Source organism: Amphibalanus amphitrite, unplaced genomic scaffold (genome assembly GCF_019059575.1).
Source record: "Amphibalanus amphitrite isolate SeventyFive unplaced genomic scaffold, NRLGWU_Aamphi_draft 000111F_arrow, whole genome shotgun sequence".
Lineage (NCBI taxonomy): Eukaryota > Metazoa > Arthropoda > Thecostraca > Balanomorpha > Balanidae > Amphibalanus > Amphibalanus amphitrite.
This window is the reverse complement of record NW_024881606.1, coordinates 953,685-971,531: the sequence shown is the minus strand read 5'-3', so window position 1 is coordinate 971,531 and position 17,847 is coordinate 953,685. Positions and strand designations below refer to the sequence as shown.

At 52.5% G+C, this 17,847-nt stretch overlaps 1 protein-coding gene across 3 annotated transcripts in view; it reads right to left on the bottom strand.

Annotated features, from left to right (window-relative positions):
• Positions 1-17,847, bottom strand: part of LOC122381005 (rab3 GTPase-activating protein non-catalytic subunit-like) — a 28,328-nt gene that overhangs the window by 8,626 nt on the left and 1,855 nt on the right. The window contains exons 2-16 of one of the 3 annotated variants that reach the window (XM_043364671.1): positions 16,072-16,378; positions 15,756-15,953; positions 14,603-14,793; positions 13,591-13,777; positions 12,956-13,165; positions 12,381-12,498; positions 11,754-11,837; positions 11,224-11,363; positions 10,731-10,950; positions 10,069-10,212; positions 9,481-9,710; positions 9,006-9,151; positions 8,051-8,291; positions 7,506-7,703; positions 5,615-5,784 (exon numbers count right to left, since the gene is read on the bottom strand). In XM_043364671.1, coding sequence (XP_043220606.1) covers positions 5,615-5,784; positions 7,506-7,703; positions 8,051-8,291; positions 9,006-9,151; positions 9,481-9,710; positions 10,069-10,212; positions 10,731-10,950; positions 11,224-11,363; positions 11,754-11,837; positions 12,381-12,498; positions 12,956-13,165; positions 13,591-13,777; positions 14,603-14,793; positions 15,756-15,953; positions 16,072-16,186 — 2,592 coding nt within the window. In that variant the 5' untranslated portion in view covers positions 16,187-16,378. Of the gene's footprint in view, positions 1-5,614; positions 5,785-7,505; positions 7,704-8,050; positions 8,292-9,005; positions 9,152-9,480; positions 9,711-10,068; positions 10,213-10,730; positions 10,951-11,223; positions 11,364-11,753; positions 11,838-12,380; positions 12,499-12,955; positions 13,166-13,590; positions 13,778-14,602; positions 14,794-15,755; positions 15,954-16,071; positions 16,645-17,847 lie in introns of those variants that run through there. The other 2 variants (XM_043364670.1, XM_043364669.1) reach the window with 2 other exon arrangements.

Genomic DNA, 17,847 nt, shown 5'->3' with positions numbered 1-17,847 from the left:
TTAACTCATACATTTTTTATTTATTAGTTACTCGCGTAATGAACAGCGTATTGCAACGATACGTTCATCCCTCCCCCCCCCCCCCAGGTTAATGAATGTTATACCTACCTACTCAAACATTTTCGTGACCTCAGTGACATTGTCATTGAGTTTTTGAAATTTGAATGACCTTCACTCGGTAACTTTCTCTCCGGCTCGGCCGGCGGACAAAACGCAAGCGAAGACAATGCGGGGAGTCCGGTGCTCTACCAACTGAGCCACGGAACAGGCAAATGCTCACCATAGATATACCGACTGAACGATCCCTTTATAACTTCAGCGATTGATAAGACAAACAGTGTGTAACTGTATATATAATCCTCGCCGGCACAGGCCATTTTGAGTCCTTCGACGGCACAAGGTTGGTTGGTACGACCCCCCCTCGCGTTTGGCCCCTGATGGAGCTAGAGCTTTGCAGAAAAAACGAGCGTGTTGCCCGTCACGAGAGGAAGCCAATGATACCCAATTTCAAGGTCCTAGGTCATCGGTTGACCTTCCAGGTCAGGTCAATGACCCAAAAATCGGGAATATCGGGACCTGTTTGAAAGTCGTAAATTGTGGCTGCTAAGGGGTTTTCCGGGGTGCTGATCACAAATATCGTGTTAGTTTTGATCACAGATGATGTCGTTAAGCGTTTAGACCAGGTCGGGTCAGGTCAGGTCAGGTCAGGTCAGGTCAGGTCAGGTCAGGTCAACCGGTAGGGGTCGTACCGGGTATTCGTAGTACCTGTCATCCGCCTCTGACAGCTTCGTAACATGTTACGAAGGCACCAAAACTACTTCGTAAATATTTAAATGGTTGCTAAATTCGAATTCAGCTCCAAAAACTAGCCTAGAAACATGTAAAACTCGAAAAAGTGAACCGAGGTCACCAAAGGTCAATGACCTGACCTGACCTTCAGGTGACCTTGACACCCACCCTAATGCATGGGAGCAACATCAAATCACATGTTTGAACGTTTGAAACCACGAAAAGCTTGCAAACGCGCGCTTAATGCGAGCCGACATACGCCGAATCTTGATTTCGGCCAAACATGGTCACGGAAAAGAGGTCACAGGTGAAAGGTCATTGAAGTCAGGGTCATAAAATTTGCAGGGTAGGTGTAAAATTGATCAATTCGAGGGTACTGAAAGTTTCGTTGCGATCGGCCGCTTTTTACGCGAGTTATTCGCGATAAACCTTTGGGGGGGTTGCATCAACCGGCGAGGGTTAAATGTAAGTCTCGAAATTGCGATGTCTCTGTCCAAATGTAAGGACAATTTTGCGACCCATCCATTAGGTAAAAGGAAATGGGAGAAAATCAGGGCATGTGCCTCTTTTTATAGGTAGACAAATGTCAAAGTTAACGAATTTAAACATCAGAAAACAATTAAAAATGACACACTTAATCGGAAAATTGCCACCCACGACCCCTCGTTATGTCCTTGAGGTTATGTCAGGTCATGGTAGGCCTCCAGCAGTTTTTTCCAATAACTTCTGATAGAGACATGCGACATGCCTGAGCGATGAAAACACCTTACATAGATGATTTCAGTTTGACGATACAAATCGACTGATATGCAACATGACCTTTACCAGCCAGGTCATGACCTGGACCTGAGCTCAAATTTCCCAAAGGACGTTTGAATGTCAAATTATAGTTCATTCGACGCATCTCGACGAGAGGAGCACAGTACTGAAAAAAAACAATGTCATAACTTTCGTGAGTCAATAATTATTACAGAAAAAAGGTTCTTCATTAAAACAGCTCAGTAGAGGGGCGCAGGGGGTCCACTGTCCCCTCCAACCCTCCCCGGCCCGGCACGGGTTAAACAAGTTGTGCTCTGTAGGTTAAGCCGTTGATGTTAGGTCAAGTCTGAGGACTTCATAGGAACGTTGAAGAGCTATCGAATGCGCTTTTTCGCGGTGCTGTAGTTCTATTCTTCCCCGAGTTATGCGCCAGTTTGTCAATAAATGTTGAATTGAAACAGACAACATTTCACCCACATTTCACATTTGATGACCTCTGGTCACCTGATATTTGACATTTGACTTGACCTAATCAAAGCACGGTTAACTAACTAACCCAAGCAGTTTTTGACACTCTTTCGAATACCGCTTACCGCGTGTCGCTACGTGGCCTAAGTAGCCAAGTTATAGGGGTCGGGAGGGGGGTTTAAACAAACTCAGCCCGGCGCCGGTTAAGGGAAGGCACTATCATTTTGGGGGCGCTGCAGATATGCTAAGGGACGACAGCATCATTTTGATTTTTGAGGCGCGCCACCAATTTTTTTTTTAGGGCCACCGACACTGTGAGGAGCGCAATTATGTCTTTGAGCGTTGCGGGGTGGCACCATTACATTGAAGGGCGCCATGTGAGCAGTGATGTGGGGCAAAATGACAATGAGGAGCGCCTCCGATAGTTAAAGAAGAAAGAGACGCCAACATTACTCGGGGGGGGGGGGGGCAACATCACTTTTATTTTGAGGACGCCACCCACATTGTAAGGGGCGGCACTGTAACTTTAAGGACCGCCATGGATACTTTAAGGGGCGGCTCCATCATATGGAGGGGTGCTACAGATCGTTAACCCGCGCCCCACTGGGGGGGGGGGGTTAACCCGTTTTTCTGCAATAACTTCCAAACCGCTTGACAGATCGACGCCAAACTTTCAGTACCTTCGGCTGCATCAATTTGACACCTTGTGTCAAAATTTAAACTTCGTAGCTACCATAGGTCGGCCGGAAATGACGTCAGAGTGACGTCATGTTCGGCCGATTTCGACGCAAAACATTGAACCACGGCAATCGCTCCCAAGAGCTCAGTTTTAAGCTAGATCCAATTTCTTTGCATGAAAGGACTCAGGATTTACCGCGCTATCAAACTGCTATCTCGAATTTTCAAAAGTTTGAAAATTTTGAAAATTTTATATAATAATATTCAAAATTTATATTTTTATATTTGTTTTGACTTTTTGAAAAAACCGGCATATATGTGACAGAACGCATGATTATGACTAACTCTAGTAAGTTTTAGCAAAATATCTTAAAAAATGGCCAAGTTATACGCATTATTGCAAAAAATTCACAATTATTAATTTTTAAATCAAATTTTCAGTACGTATTTGGCATCGTACACCAATATAAATGGCACCATCGTGTTTCTGAGCTCAAACTGCATCCAATAGACACATTTTTTGTTGAAAAATTTCAACTTCAAAATTTGACCTTTTTTGACCTGAAAGTGACCTGACCTAAGCTAAATTCGACTCAAAATGACCTCGAATGACACAGACGACATCAAATTCGAAATCTATGGCCTAAATGGACCATAAAACATGTGTCACGAGACCGATGCATGATATAATATTTTCGTGACCTGTGATGACCTGACCCTGACCTGAAAATCAAAGTACAAGTTTGGTACCCTCAAGGTATCTAGAGCATCTGTTCACGAGTGTGGAAACCAAAAATGAGCCTGATCTGACTTGTTAGACGGCGGCCAGAGCCCAAAATGTGAACAAGCCAAAGTGCTCATAATTTTTACTTTGACCTGACCTGTGACGTCATCGGTGACCTCGAGGTCAATGAAATTAGGTTTTGCTCGACAGTTTTTCCGGGGCTATCAGACGCCGTTTGAATTTTGACGATCGGCCCAGTAGTTTCGGAGTTAGGAGGAGGGGGGCTATGAATAGCCCCCCCCCCCCCCCCAGTAGGGCGTGTTATACACAGACCCCAGTGAGGCGCGGGTTAATGGGCGGCAATAGGTATGATATTTAGGGACTCCGATACTTCGAAGGGCGCCACCGTTTGTTTGAGGGTGACATCATCACTTTGAGGGCCACCACCGATACTGTTCGGGGCGCCACCGACACTATAAGGGGCGCCACCGACACTGCCAGGAGCACTTTGACCGGCGTTACTATCACATATGGGCGCCGTGAGCACATTGGGGGCGGCACCATGACGTGGAGGGGCGTTACGGAAGGTTTGAGGGGCGGCAACATGACATTGAGGAGCGCCTCCGACACTTCGAGGGACACCAGCATTTCTTTGAGAGGCGGCACCTTGACTTTTGAGGACACACCACCGACACTGTAAGGGGCGGCACCATCACTTTGAGGGGCGCCACGGATGGTTTGAGAAGCGGCACCATTATGTATATGGAGGGGAGCTACAGAAAGTTAGAGGGCGGCACCATTGTATTGATGAGTTCCTCCAAAACTTTGAAGGGTGCCACTGACACTGTAAGGGGCGGCACCAGCACTTTTAGGGGCGGCAGCATCATTTTGAGGGGTGCCACCGACTCGTTGACAGGAGACACCATCACATTTAGGGGCGCCACTGGCACTTTGAGGGACGCACCATCACATTGAGGGGCGCCACCGATACTGAAAGGGGCGGCATCATCTTCTTGAGGGGCGGCATTATCTGCTTGAGGGGCAGCTCCATCACAATGAGGGGCTATGTGGATACCTAGAGGGGCGGCACCATTATATTGGTGGGTTCCTCTGACACTTCGAAGGGCGTCACTGACACTATAAGGGGCGGCACTAACACTTTAAGGGGCGGCAGCATCATTTTGAGGGGCGCCACCAACTCGTTGGCGGGCAGCACCATCACATTCAGGGGCGGCATCATCTGCTTGAGGGGCGGCTCCATCACAATGAGGGGCTATGTGGATATCTAGAGGGGCGGCACCATTATATTGGTGGGTTCCTCCGACACTTCGAAGGGCGTCACTGACACTATAAGGGGCGGCGCCAACACTTTAAGGGGCGGCAGCATCATTTTGAGGGGCGCCATCGACTCGTTGGCGGGCAGCACCATCACATTCAGGGGCGCCACCGGCACTTTGAGGGCGGCACCATCACATTGAGGGGCGCCACCGATACTGAAAGGGGCGGCATCATCTTCTTGAGGGGCGGTATCATCACATTGAGGGGCTCCACAGATGCTTAGAAGGGCGGCACCATTACATTGAGTGGGACTACTCACAGATTTAGGGGCGGCACTGTCACATTGAGTTGTGGGATCATCACTTTCTATAGACGGCTGCTTCACTTTAGGAGGCGGCATTATCATTTCGGAGGGCAGCAGCCTCACTATGAATGACGGCACCTAGCCTGCATGTGCGACGTGCGTGCTGCATCCTAGAGGGGGCGGCAACTGGGTCGGCAAACGGCTGTCACTGGGTCGGCATTCTCCGTGACTGGGTCGGCAATTGCCGACCCAGTTAACATGTTAAAATACGCCCTGACCGAAAGCGTGTTCTCAACAATTACTCGTACCTACTATGTACTGTGATCCGCGCGTCCCTCACCCCAATATTGTCGAACTCGCCCACTGTTGTATATAATTGCTCACATAGATACAGGACAACTTCAACTAATGATAAAAGCAGTTGCACATTTCAGTCACGCGAGAGCGTCCGTCGCTGACCGGCGCTCCACCAGCTCTCCCCCGGCCGGGCCACGGCCAGCCGGCGTCACCTTGCCCATGTGACCGCCGCGGGGCAGGTCGGTCGCCGGCTTCCCCACGCGGCCGGCTCGACGCCGGCCGCCGGCCGCGTCGAGTTCATACGACACTACACCCACCTTTTCCAGTGCGGCGGCGTAGCGTTGCTCCTCCATTTTGATAGCCACTGCTCTGCAGACGGTGGCCAGGGCCAGAGCACGCCGCAGAGCCGGCGCCTCAGCTATCTGTTCCTGCACCTCCTGCCAGAGCGACGAGCCGGTGCCGGCGGAGGGACTGCCGGGCTGGTCCGCTGAGGGTCACAGCGCTGGGTCAGGGGACGGGGGACGAAAGAAATAACGGGTTGCAGCCTCACAGGACTGCCCGGCGGGTCCGCAGAGTCACAGCGCTGGGTCGGTAACACCCAGCGATGGAGAGAGGGGGATGGATAGCAGGTTACAGGACTGCCTGGCTGGTCCACTGAGGGTCAGCGCTGTGGCCAGCGGACACACACAGTGAGTGCGGTGGGGGGGGGGGGGGGGGGGGCGAGCAGGGGGTCTTAGCCCTTAGGGGCTCCTTACCAAGCTCCTTACCAAGCTCCAGCAGTACAACATTCACCCAGCCTGGTTCGCCTCCTATCTCTCCGGTCACACCCAATCCGTTTCAATCACATCTCCCTCTGGTGACAGAGTGGTCTCAGATCCTCTCCCTAATGCCATGGGAGTGTTCCAGGGATCTGCCCTCGGTCCTCTCCTCTTCACCATATACGCCAACGACCTCAGCCTGCACGCGCCGGACGCTCATGTGACCCAGTACGCTGACGACACCCAAATCCTTATATCCGACACCAAACGCAACCTTCCTTCCCTTATCCAACGCATGGAACTCACACTTTGCACCCTGTCTACATGGTTCCATGCCCATGGTCTAAAGCTCAACGCATCCAAAACTGAAATCATCGTCCTTGGTACCCGGCAGAACACACGTGACCTATCCCCTGTCAGCGTACGGGTCGGTGGGGAGACCGTTCAGGAGAGCCAGACAGTAAAAAACTTGGGCTTGATCTTCGATCGCCACCTTAGCTGGGACGCACACGTTGGTGACGTGATCCGTCGTTGTATTGGCCTCCTGCTCCGCCATCTGAGGAATCTCCTCCCGCGGGGTGTACTGCGAACTGTTGTCGACGGTCTGGTCCTCTCGCGCGTGAGATACTGTATTTCTGCATATGGCGGTGGTACCGCAAAAAACGACTCACGGCTGCTCAGCGTGATCAACTTTGCTACCAGGGTGATCACTGGCCTCAGAAAGTACGATCACGTGTCTCGCGCGCGAGAGGACCTTGGACTGCTCTGTCCTCGACGTATGTACGAGATATCAGCAATGGCTGTGGCCCATAAGGCAATTGTTATGACGAGCCGGCCGACATTTCATCTCTGTTTGTGACTTTCGGTGAATCGCGCCAACAACGATGTGACCGTAGCACTCGACAGGACCGGCATTTTAGACCTCCTTTTACTCGCTCAGCAGCCGGGCAACGCTCCTTTTTATATCGCGCAACATCTCTTTTAAACGAACTTCCACCGGCTGTCATCGAACTAATTGACCCGGCTCGTTTCCAGCGTTACATTAAGTCGCAGCGTAATAGGGACTCCGCGGGGGGACAGGCCTAAGATCTGTGTGAAAGTGGTGAATGACGTGAGCGTATGTTTCTTTTATGCCCATCTACATACGTATCGCATTGTTTTTACTTCGTGACTTACGACACGGAACAGCCACTACTGTGTTTGTGGAGTGTCGGCGATTGTCAATATATAGGGCTTAGTTATTTTGTCAATCATTTAAACCGACAATTAACGGACAAAATGACCATCTAATATGTTGCTTACAATAATAAACTTTGGATAACACCGATATTCTTCCCAGCTGCATATCTCGTCCCTAATCTGCCAATATCCTGGCGCCTCCCTGACCCCTCCTCGATCTTATCACCCAATCCCCTCCGGTCCACGCGGTCGGTGTCCCGTCCCTGCTCACCAGTCTGGGCCGCCACAGTGGTCAGCAGAGCAGCCAGTCCCACCAGGTGCTGCGGTCGGAGCGGCGCGCCGCTCTCCAGCCAGCAGTCAGCCAGCAGGCGCAGTAGCTGCGCAGCCGGCACGCCGCAGCGCAGCACGGCCGCGCGCCATTCATCCGGCGCCTCCGGTAGCGAGAGACACGCGCCGAACAGCAGGGCAGCTGGAGGTAGAACAGGGACGGTCAGCGGGGCTGCTCTACGCCTACACGCTAATAACTTCAGCCAAAGTGTCGTGCTAAAAGTGGTATCAGCATCCAACTTGGACTGCGAGTGCAGGCTACTTAACAAGAAACTTTCAATAATCATTTTCATTATCTAATGAGTTCCTTTTTAGATATGCTGACTTAAGAACTTCAGTCGGCTAAGATGGGCTATCAGAACTTTCAGCGCAACCTAAAGTTAATATCGAAGTTGATTATGCTGTCAGCCCCATGCAGGCCATCTCTGTTTAACTCTTTCGTCTTCTCACTCAGTCGCAGCCCTCTCTATTCTCCAACCCACGACTCACCGAGCTGCCGCCGCTCCTCTTCCGTCAGACTCTTCTTCACGGAGACCGCTGCCTGTCCGTGCGGCGCCGTCACCTCCAGGCAGGCCAGGAACGCCGCGGGGCCGGCGCGCCGCTCAGCCGCAAACGTCACACGCGCGCGGGGCTCGCCGTCACCTTCGGAGGTCGGCGAGGGAGCCGGGTCGAGCCGGGATACCAGTTCGGCGGTCCGCGTCGGGGACAGGCGCAGTAGCTCGGACAGATCCTGTGGAGGCGGTGGGCTGTCAGAGACCAGCAGCTGGTCTGAGCTGTCCAGATAGGTCCTGGAGACGGCGCAGTCAGGGTTCAGCACTCAACAGTCGACAGATATGGCAGCTTCAACAGCTGGTCCTGGGGCAGGCAGTGCGCCGTAAGAGACCAGCAACTGAGACAGGTCCTGGGGACGCAGTCAGGGCTCAGCACCCCACATGTAGATGGATAAAGCAGCTCCGACAGGTTCTGGGGGAAGCAGTAGGTAAAAACCACCGACAAAAAAAAAACAGTTTTGGCCCTTGCCAACCCTGGCGGCAGGCGTCTGGTTCATTTAGCAACGCGGGCCGGAACGTGCGACACGTATGCCCGGCCCGCAAATGTTGGTTGACACGGTGATTGACGAATTGATTTGATGATGGTGTCCGATGTCGCTGGTCGGAGTTGGTGCAGCTGCGCGACAGCGGCGCACGGGCGGCGGCCCGCGGCGACCGCCATCAGTGATGCAGATGGAGCCCGTTTGGTTTTCTACAGCGTTCGCCACACCGCGGTGAGGCCGAAGCCCCATCAGCGTCTACCGCTGGAAGGCGTGGTCCGTCTGACCGTCTATCTGTCGCCGCCCATACCGCCGTGCTTGAAGTCTCCCCCGTGCGACGAAAACAAGCACGGCGACATGGGCGGTGACTGACAGATGATATCAGGGCCACCACCTGTCAGTCACCGCCTTTACCGTCGTGCTAAGATCCTCCTCTGGCTGCTGGTAGGGCGGAGGCGCCGCCTCCAGGCGCTCCAGCACGTCGTAAGCACTCAGCAGGCGTCGGTAGGCCATCGCGGTCTGCAGCAGCGACTGACACTCGTGGCTCAGCGCGGAAGGTTCTGGGGAAGACGGCACCGGGAGAGTTAAACACGGTATGACTTTGGGGGCAGACGGCGCTACGGCGGGGTGGGTTAGGGCATGGTGAAGAACACGGCAGGGCGTGAACGCAGGTGCAGGTGCTGAGCTTTCTCCAAAAAGGTAGTTTAGAAATGTCAAGTGTAGATAGGGATACCAGTGTGTAAAAAACGTCATATTTACACGTTTTACAAGGTTCTGTTACATAAGCTCACGAATTTCGTCATCAGCTATAACAGGAAACATGCAAGGGCTTCCATTCTTTTTTAAACCAGCACCCCACTCCTCATCCCATTGGTACCCGTTCTCCTACCGTGGCCCGTGTAGGCATCCAGCACGGCGTCCACAGCAGCCTCCATATCAGCGCTGGTCAGTCGACGGCAGGACAGCACCGCCTCCAGCGCCTGCTGGCGCGCGCCGGCCGTGCGCAGCGCGCTCAGCTGACTGCGCAGGTAGCCGGCTGCGTCCGGCGGCGGCGCGCGCAGTTGGGTGCGCAGTTCGCGCAGCAGGTGCTGGCCGTGGGCGCGACGACTGCTGCGCTCACTGTGGGAGAGAGCGGGGAGGAGTAGAGGGGTGGAAACGAGAACAGAAGCCGGGATATTTAGACATTGTACAACATTTCTAATGGCGGGTGCATTCAGTGGCAAATTCAGTCTAAAAGCATGACGACAGGATTAACAATAATAGAAGAATTTTATGTTTATCGCTATCAAAACATCATCACAACTCAACCTTGAACCTACCGAGTTGAGAAACAATGACAAACCGCGACTACACAACCGCGACTACACTGTGCACATCACTAAATTTCGCCCACTCTTACAGGCAGTATATAGATCTCTAGCGTTCATCCTTCTGATCATTGCGACCATCGGCTCCTTTCTCGGTCGCGAACTCCCACCTGAGAGCTAGGTGGAACGGCACGTTGAGCGTGAACAGCCGTCCGTCTGACGATAGGAACACACACTGCAGCAGCTTGGGCGCCTTCCGGGCGCCGCCCTCCTGGTCCGTGACGCCCACCAGGCCGTGCGCCACGTTCACCAGTCTGCGGGCAGGCGGGATAAGTTCACCAGTCTGTGGACAGGCGCGATAAGTTCACCAGTCTGTGGACAGGCGGGATAAGTTCACCAGTCTGTGGACAGGCGCGATAAGTTCACCAGTCTGTGGACAGGCGGGATAAGTTCACCAGTCTGTGGAGAAGGGGGATAAGTTCACCAGTCTGTGGACACGGGGAGGTGTTATACAAGTCAACACCCAGTCTGCGGGCAATGGACGATGTTGCTTGCGGTGAACCGAACGGCCAAAGGGACAGATGTGTCATGTTGAACCGAACGGCCGAAAGGTAGACAGACCAGGCCAGATAGATTAGTGAAAACTTACATGAAAAGTGACTTGTATAAAATATAGAGAAAGGTCGTCTAAAAAACAACACAAAATTAAATTGTCCATAAAGTAATATTGAAATGATAATGAAGCCTCCTAGCAGGTTCATCTTAATGTAAATCACATAGGTAGGATCCAAAACAATACCACCCATACCAGCTCGACCGGTTCAGCTCTAACCTGCCGTGTTTGGAGACGTTGAATGCGGCCACCTTGGGCCCCCCGATCGCCGACCACACCTCCAGCAGGCCGCGGCGGGGCGCGTACAGCGCCAGGAACCGGGTCCGGCGGCTGGATCCGGAGCCAGACCCGGAGCTGGAGCTGGAGCTGGACCCGGAGCGGCGGCCCGAGGGGCGCGGCTCACGCACCTCCAGCCAGCCGCACTCGGCGTCTCGGTATCCTGGAGACGGACAGGGGTGTGACGAGACCCTCCTCGCGGCGCATAAGGGCGGCAGTGTCCTGATTGGAAAATGAGGATACGACGGCAGCCTGGCACAAAACGAAATCGATTTTCCCAACCTCTTACAGACGATTTCGACAATTTGTACGGGGTTCAATACCAGCCTTTCGTGCATTCATTCATTCATTCATTCATTCATTTATTAATTCATCTTTTCATCATTCGTTCGTTCGTTGGTTAGTTCCCATTCGAGCTGAGTGGGAGGCGGCCCACCTTTCCACATGCGCAGCGCCACGCCCGCGTGGTTATCGATCAGCGTGACGCGGCCGAAACTGTCGGTGACGGCGCTCAGCTGACGGTCACGTGACAGCGCCATCACCTGACCCTGGCGCTGTACGTCCGGTAAACCGAACCTGCCGGGCGGAGGGGAATGCTGAGCTGATCAACGCAATGTTAAGCCGATCTGAGATGTGATGCATTACGTTACCAGGAGCTATGCTACAAACAGTTGCTGATTATGTAAGGACATATTAAGTGTTATGAGATTATCGGTGGAGCCAACATTTTTTTTTTACCATTTTCATTTAGTTATTTGTTGGCTCCACCGATAACCTCATAACACCACTATGCTACAAACCAATGGCACGCATCAAACTCCACTCATATCCCTTTAATTCACATCGTATCACCAAATAAAGAGTTCCATCCCTCAGCCACCGGTGACAGCCTACGATTTTCAACTGTCAGCGGAAGCTGTACAATTGTACCAAATCACACAACTCATCCCACCGTCCGTCACCCACTTGCAGTCGATTGGTTTTCCAGGCTCCAGCTCCGGCCGATCCTTGGAAGGGTCCTTCTGGTTCGGGCCGCCCGACCAGAAACTCCTGGAATCAGCAAACGTATCGTCAGCAAATCAGCAAATGTATGTACATCACAACTCGACATGACTTGTCTTTTTGTTCGGCACCTGAGATATTTACCTCGAGATGAGATTCCGTGAGTAAATTTGTTGAGATGGATGCCTAGACTTTCCCGCTCCCTTTATGTTTCGAAAGTTACTCAACTAAAGTGTGCAAAAAAATAGTTATAGATCAACACACATGATTCCTACACTTCTTACCATTTATCGATTCATCCGTTGTGCATCTCTCTGACAACCATCACATAAGGCACAATGACTACTGTTACCTCAAATCACCAGCCAGGACCAAGTCTATACCTACTTAGGGGTGACAACTATTATAGAAAATATGATCCCGATATGACCTCAGCAGCCACCCCCTCCCTTCCCTCCCCTCACCCTGCCAAGCGGCACTGGCAGAAGCACTGCACAGCTCTGGCCAGGCTGTCACGCAATGCAGCTACACAGTACCCTCCCCCACCCCACCCCCAAAAAAAAACATTAATGTGACCCCGCCCTGACCTACCCGAGCGTGGAGAAGACGGTGTCCTTGACCTTGGAAGCCACTCCGCGGAACACCTGGTCGAGGCGGGCCTGCTCAACGCCCTCCGCCGCGTGGAAGAAGCCCACGAACGGACACTGGCCTGGAACAGCGGGCGGCCGGGTCAGCGTTACACCCGGCACAGAGTGACGAGCACAAACAAGGCCACGGCAGCGTAACACTCGGCACAAAGCGGCGAACGGAGATCAGCTGCTGCCGTATCGTTGAGACGGTACAACACCGACAGTACTATGACAAAAAAGGGAATAATTTCACCGCCATGTCTCACTAGCCCTCTGAAGTGGCCAACGATGATTTGACTTAGGATGATCAGCAATGAGCTCACCGAGTCCTGTCTGATCTGTGATTACTAGCAGAGACCCTGATACTGACCAGAAAAGACCCCACCGACCTGTTGGTGACCAGCTGCAGTGATACGATCTTTGGTGACCTATAATCACCAGCAAGACCCCAACTAACATGCGGACTATTGGTAATTACCAGTGACCCCCCACTGACCTGGTGGTGACCAGCAGTAAGCTCACAGTCCCTTTACTGACCTGTGGTGACCAGCAGTGATCCGGCCGGCACTGTGCCACTGCTGACCGTACCCCCGGGCCGGTGCAGCGACTGCTGCAGCAGGTGGTCAAACAGCGCCGTGGAGCGGAAACCCACGTTCTCCGCCGTCTCCAGGCGCTGCTGGAGACGCAGCTCCCACTTGGAGCGGGCCAGAGGCGGCACCTCCAGGCCGCCACCGCCGCCCGCGCGCACTGCGGAAACAGGGGGCAGGGCGTCAGGGGAGAGGAAATACTGGGGACTGAGGGACGGGTGACAGAGGATTGAGAGAACACCGCAGAGTGCAGACAATGGGCGTCAGGAGACGGAGGGAGCAATAGAGACCCCAGGCTGCACGTCATAGGACAGAGGGAAGAGCGCGGCAACAGGGCAAGGCGCAAGGCAACAGAGGGAGCATTTGGAAGAGTGAGGGCCTCAGGGGCCATAGGGAGCACTAAGGATGGTGGGACTGGTGCCAGGACCTGAGACAATACTGAAACATGCCTAGTAACTCGTATTCATTATTCCTAATGACGCTTTGAAGGAATTGAACCAACAAATTAAAATGCAGACGCCTCGCCTCCCTGACGGCTGACTAACCACAAAAATTGTCGCCCTTCCCATCCCCCTTTGCTCTGACCTCTGGCCAGCTGGTTCCTGCAGGCCCTCAGCGTCTGGTACAGGCTGAACCCGTCCAGCATCACCACAGCGTCCTCGAACACCACCGTCAGCTCGTCCTCCACAGTCGGAGACACCTGACGACTGCTGCAGGAGACACTGAGTACCGACGACTCGTGCAGTCGCTGGCGGAACAGCAGCGACCCGTCCTGGGGGAGAAGGTGGGTGTCAATCCCTGGTGAAGGGGAGGGATGACAGTCGCTGGTGGTGAGGAGTGGGACCAGCCACTGGCAAAACAATAGCGAACCGTCCTGGGGGAGGGAGGGGAGGGGTGTAAGACACTGACGGAACATCAGCGAACCATCCTGGGGAGGAAGGGGGATAGTCGGGGAGGGGATAGAGGGGAGGTGTCAGTCGACATCCTGACTGTTAGTTAGGTGTGTGGCTATCCCCTCATGTATATTGTATTAGCGAAGCATTCCAATGATGGATTAGTGTAAGCTTCTAGTCAATGACAATAGTAAAAACATATAAAACACAAGCACACACACGCATACACATTGTACTAAAATACCAAAACGCTAGTCACATGTCGAGTTTAAAAGTCGTAAAAACTCCGCTCTAGTTCGAGACCCGGTGGCGGCAGGCGGCAGGCGATTCCAGGACGAGGCCGCTCGGTACGACAAGGCCCGGCGCGACATAGACAGCCGGTAAGCCGGCAGCTCCAGTACACCGGCACACGTTGCCCGCGTTGAGCGCTGCGACACAGCGGCTCGCCGAGTGAATAAGGAGCGGATCGCCTCCGGAGCGCAAGGGTCACTCAGCGCCCTGAACACAGTGGAGCAGTCACGGTGGACGACAAGATCAGCAATGTCATGCCAGCTGAGGGCTCTCAACACCGGTGAAATATGTTCAGAAACCCGCGCTCCGGAGACGACCCTAGCACCAAAATTCAGGATCTTCTGCACCTTATGTAAATGACTCTGCGTAGAAGGCGAGGTGTCCCAAGCCCGACTGCTGAGAGCATTTCCTACCTCTGTATAGAAGACGAGGTGTCCGGACTGCTGCCCCACCACCAGACACGTCCAGTCGGCGGCGCCCGACGAGCTGCGCTGATTGGACGCTAGCGGCAGACAGAGCAGTGACGTCACCGGCACTGCCTCGGGCGCCTCCAGCCGAGCGGAGACGGTGAACCGCGACTGGGAGCTCTCCGAGTCCCACTGACCTGGGAAGGGAGGGGGAAAGAAAGTGAGCTATAGCGTTTGCCTGAGAGCAAAGTTGAAGACACAACAGCAGAGAAAAAAACACCCTTGTGGCGCAGTTGGCAAGTGCGTTCACGTTCGGTGTGGGAGGTCCTTGGATCAGAACTGACCTCTGGCAGCGTTTTCCTCGGCCGGCTCCTACCCAGGAGATGGCAGCAACTGGGGAGTGTTCGCTCGGTCGTGGGGATTACCGCTGTGCCAACCAGCGCCACCGGCCTCAGGTACACGGGCCTGATCCGCCTTTAAACAGATCATTCGGTCCGGTGACATGTCCCGAGGGCACGGCCTCGCTTCATGTCCCGGAGCAGCCCTCTGACCTGCCGGGCCCGAGAAATCGGGATAGCCCCAGCGTGCGCACCAGTGCGGTGCCACCTGAGGCACGTGACAGGAAGCGTGCGGTCAAGGCTGTCCCACGTAGCGGGTGCCGAAAACGATCCGTACCACCGCCGTGTATATAGTGTACTAACCCAGTATTAATGTGTGCTACTAACGACAAAAGCCCGAGTCGGGCACCAAAAATATTAAAAAAAACAGCAGAGAAAAAACTATAGAACGTTCCAACGTTTCGTCTGGAAAGTTGACAATCAACACTAGTTCCCAAGTTACCAGAACAATGCGTCCAAGAAGCTCAAAATTTGATAATTTGAGCTTTAAAGACCTCTGGCGACCTGAGCTTTGACCTGTTCTACAAAATAGCTAAGTACTTTCCCCGTGTTCGGTGTTTTATGACGACTTTTTGGATACCGTTTAACGTTTCTCGCTACGTGAACCAGGATCCGAGTTAGAAGGGGACATAGGTAACGATTGCCCTCGGCCCCCTGCCTTTATGTGTTACCATCAGAACACTGTCGTGACACAGGTTAGCACCACTCACAGCTCACACTTACCAGCCACTAAAATTCCAACTCCCACAGCCACGACGTACCATTGAGCAGCACCACGCGCTGGTCGGTGGCCACCGCCAGCACATCTCCGAGCGGGGAGACGGCCACGGCGGCCGCGTCCAGCCAGTCGGGGTCGGTGGCGGCCCCGGCGCCCGCTGGAGTCTGCTCGGCAGTGGGCGATGTGCCCATGGCCTCCTCCTCGCCCCAGCCCCAGGACGCCGGGTCGCTGTCCGGCCAGCCTGTGGCGTGGGCATGTGAGTGTTGTTAGAGAAGAGAAATTATTTTCCTTTGAATAAGATGTGCTGTGTATATGCATCATATACACTTTAAACTTTTTCCAATAAATGATCCACTCACCTGTGTCATCATCCATGGCATTTGATGTATCTTCTGAGCTTGTCTCGCCAGACAGGTAGGAAATAACCTCCTGCACTCCAGCAATGCATCCCAGCGCCTCTCTTTTACATGCCATAACTACAGATTGCTGGTACTTGGTAGTGCCTTTGATGTTGTACAAAACACTATTGTAGTTAACTGAAGTTCCTCAAAAGTGCTTAAAGGTATCTTGCCTCAAACACCTCTGTGAAAACACAAACCACGCTGCAATGAGCTAATTCTACCTTAGCTTACTGCCTTTTTCATTTGCTTTATCTTGTGTCAGATGCTGAAAATCAGATGCTGAAGTGTCACTATCAGATGCTTGACATTGGGCCATGTCAATTTATGTTGCACAAAAAGTCATGACCTAATATCCCATGTATTGGCTACTGGTCTGTTCAGAATGCTCTGCTGCTCTTATAACTATGGCTTCCAAAACACTTGACAACCTGAATCAACTGCAGAATATAGAGGGAATGGAGACAGATGAGATTAGTGACAGGAAGGGACACTGACAGACCACTGATGTCAACCTCCACCTCTTTCTGTCACTCCAGTCTCCGGGCGAAAGATACTAGCAGCCACAGAGTGGCACATTATGCAGCTCAGAGGTGTAGACTGTAGAGTCTAACAGGTAGCAGTTGGTCTTTGCTGTGGACTGGCAAAGCACTCTGTTCCATTAACTTAGGTACCTGTCACCCTGTACCAGCCATAGAAGCTCAGCCTCAAGTGTTCAGTAGGTGGTTGATTAGGTTATGTTAGGTTGGGTTGGGTTATGTTAGGATTAGGTTATGTTAGGTTATGTTAGGTTATGTTAGGTTATGTTAGGTTACGTTATGATAATTTTGGTTCAGATCAGAGGCCTCTTTCAGTGCTTCAGGCAGCCAACTGCCACTGCACTGGGGATACTAAAAGCAGAGACAGTTTAACTGGAGCCACTTCTTGTCAGAATTTCTGAAATTTAGAAGCGTCATGTAATTGTACAGTGCTGGAAATGAGGCCGCTTTCTGGTCGCGGCATTTTATTCTCCGGCTGGGTTAGCCCCGTCTAGCGCTTAGCCTTTCGGGACCCACTCAGGGTCGCGGTTGTTTTCGCCACTCGGCCCATTCGAAATACAAAGTTGATATTCACACAAAGTTTATTTGGGGCCTCTGAATATACGACTTCGAAATTAATCGATTCTGCAAAACCTTTTTCTTTCATCTATATGCATACATTTCACCCGCGCCCCACTGGGCTATTCAGCCATACGCGCCCTGCTGGGGGGGGGGGGGGGCAGATTCTGCCCCCGTCTAACTTCCGAACCGATGGTCGTAGAAAGACGGGGAAAACGGCAATCGGAAGTTCTCAACAAGGCGGATCTTAAGAGCCCAAATTTTTTTGCTTAAGTAGGTCAGAGGTCAGGTCAAGGGTACAAAATGCAAGTTTCTACAGGTACAGTATCGGCCTTGCACCGTAGTTGCAGAAGAATGGACTGATTGCCCAAAACGTGTTCTTAGACTACCAAGACAATATTCGTTGCATGCAATGTCATTCAAAGGTCAAGTTCAAGGTCAGGTCAGGTCAGGTCACCAAAAGAAAATACTGTAAGGTGGGGCTATTTGAGACAGTGGGGCTATTTGAGACAGTATTTAAAAATTAAATATGGTGATGAAATTGACCAGTAACATGGCAGTAAGATGTATTTTTAAATAACAAAATGAGGCCGAAATATAGAACTGCTGTAAATATAAATATTTACAAAAATATAATAAT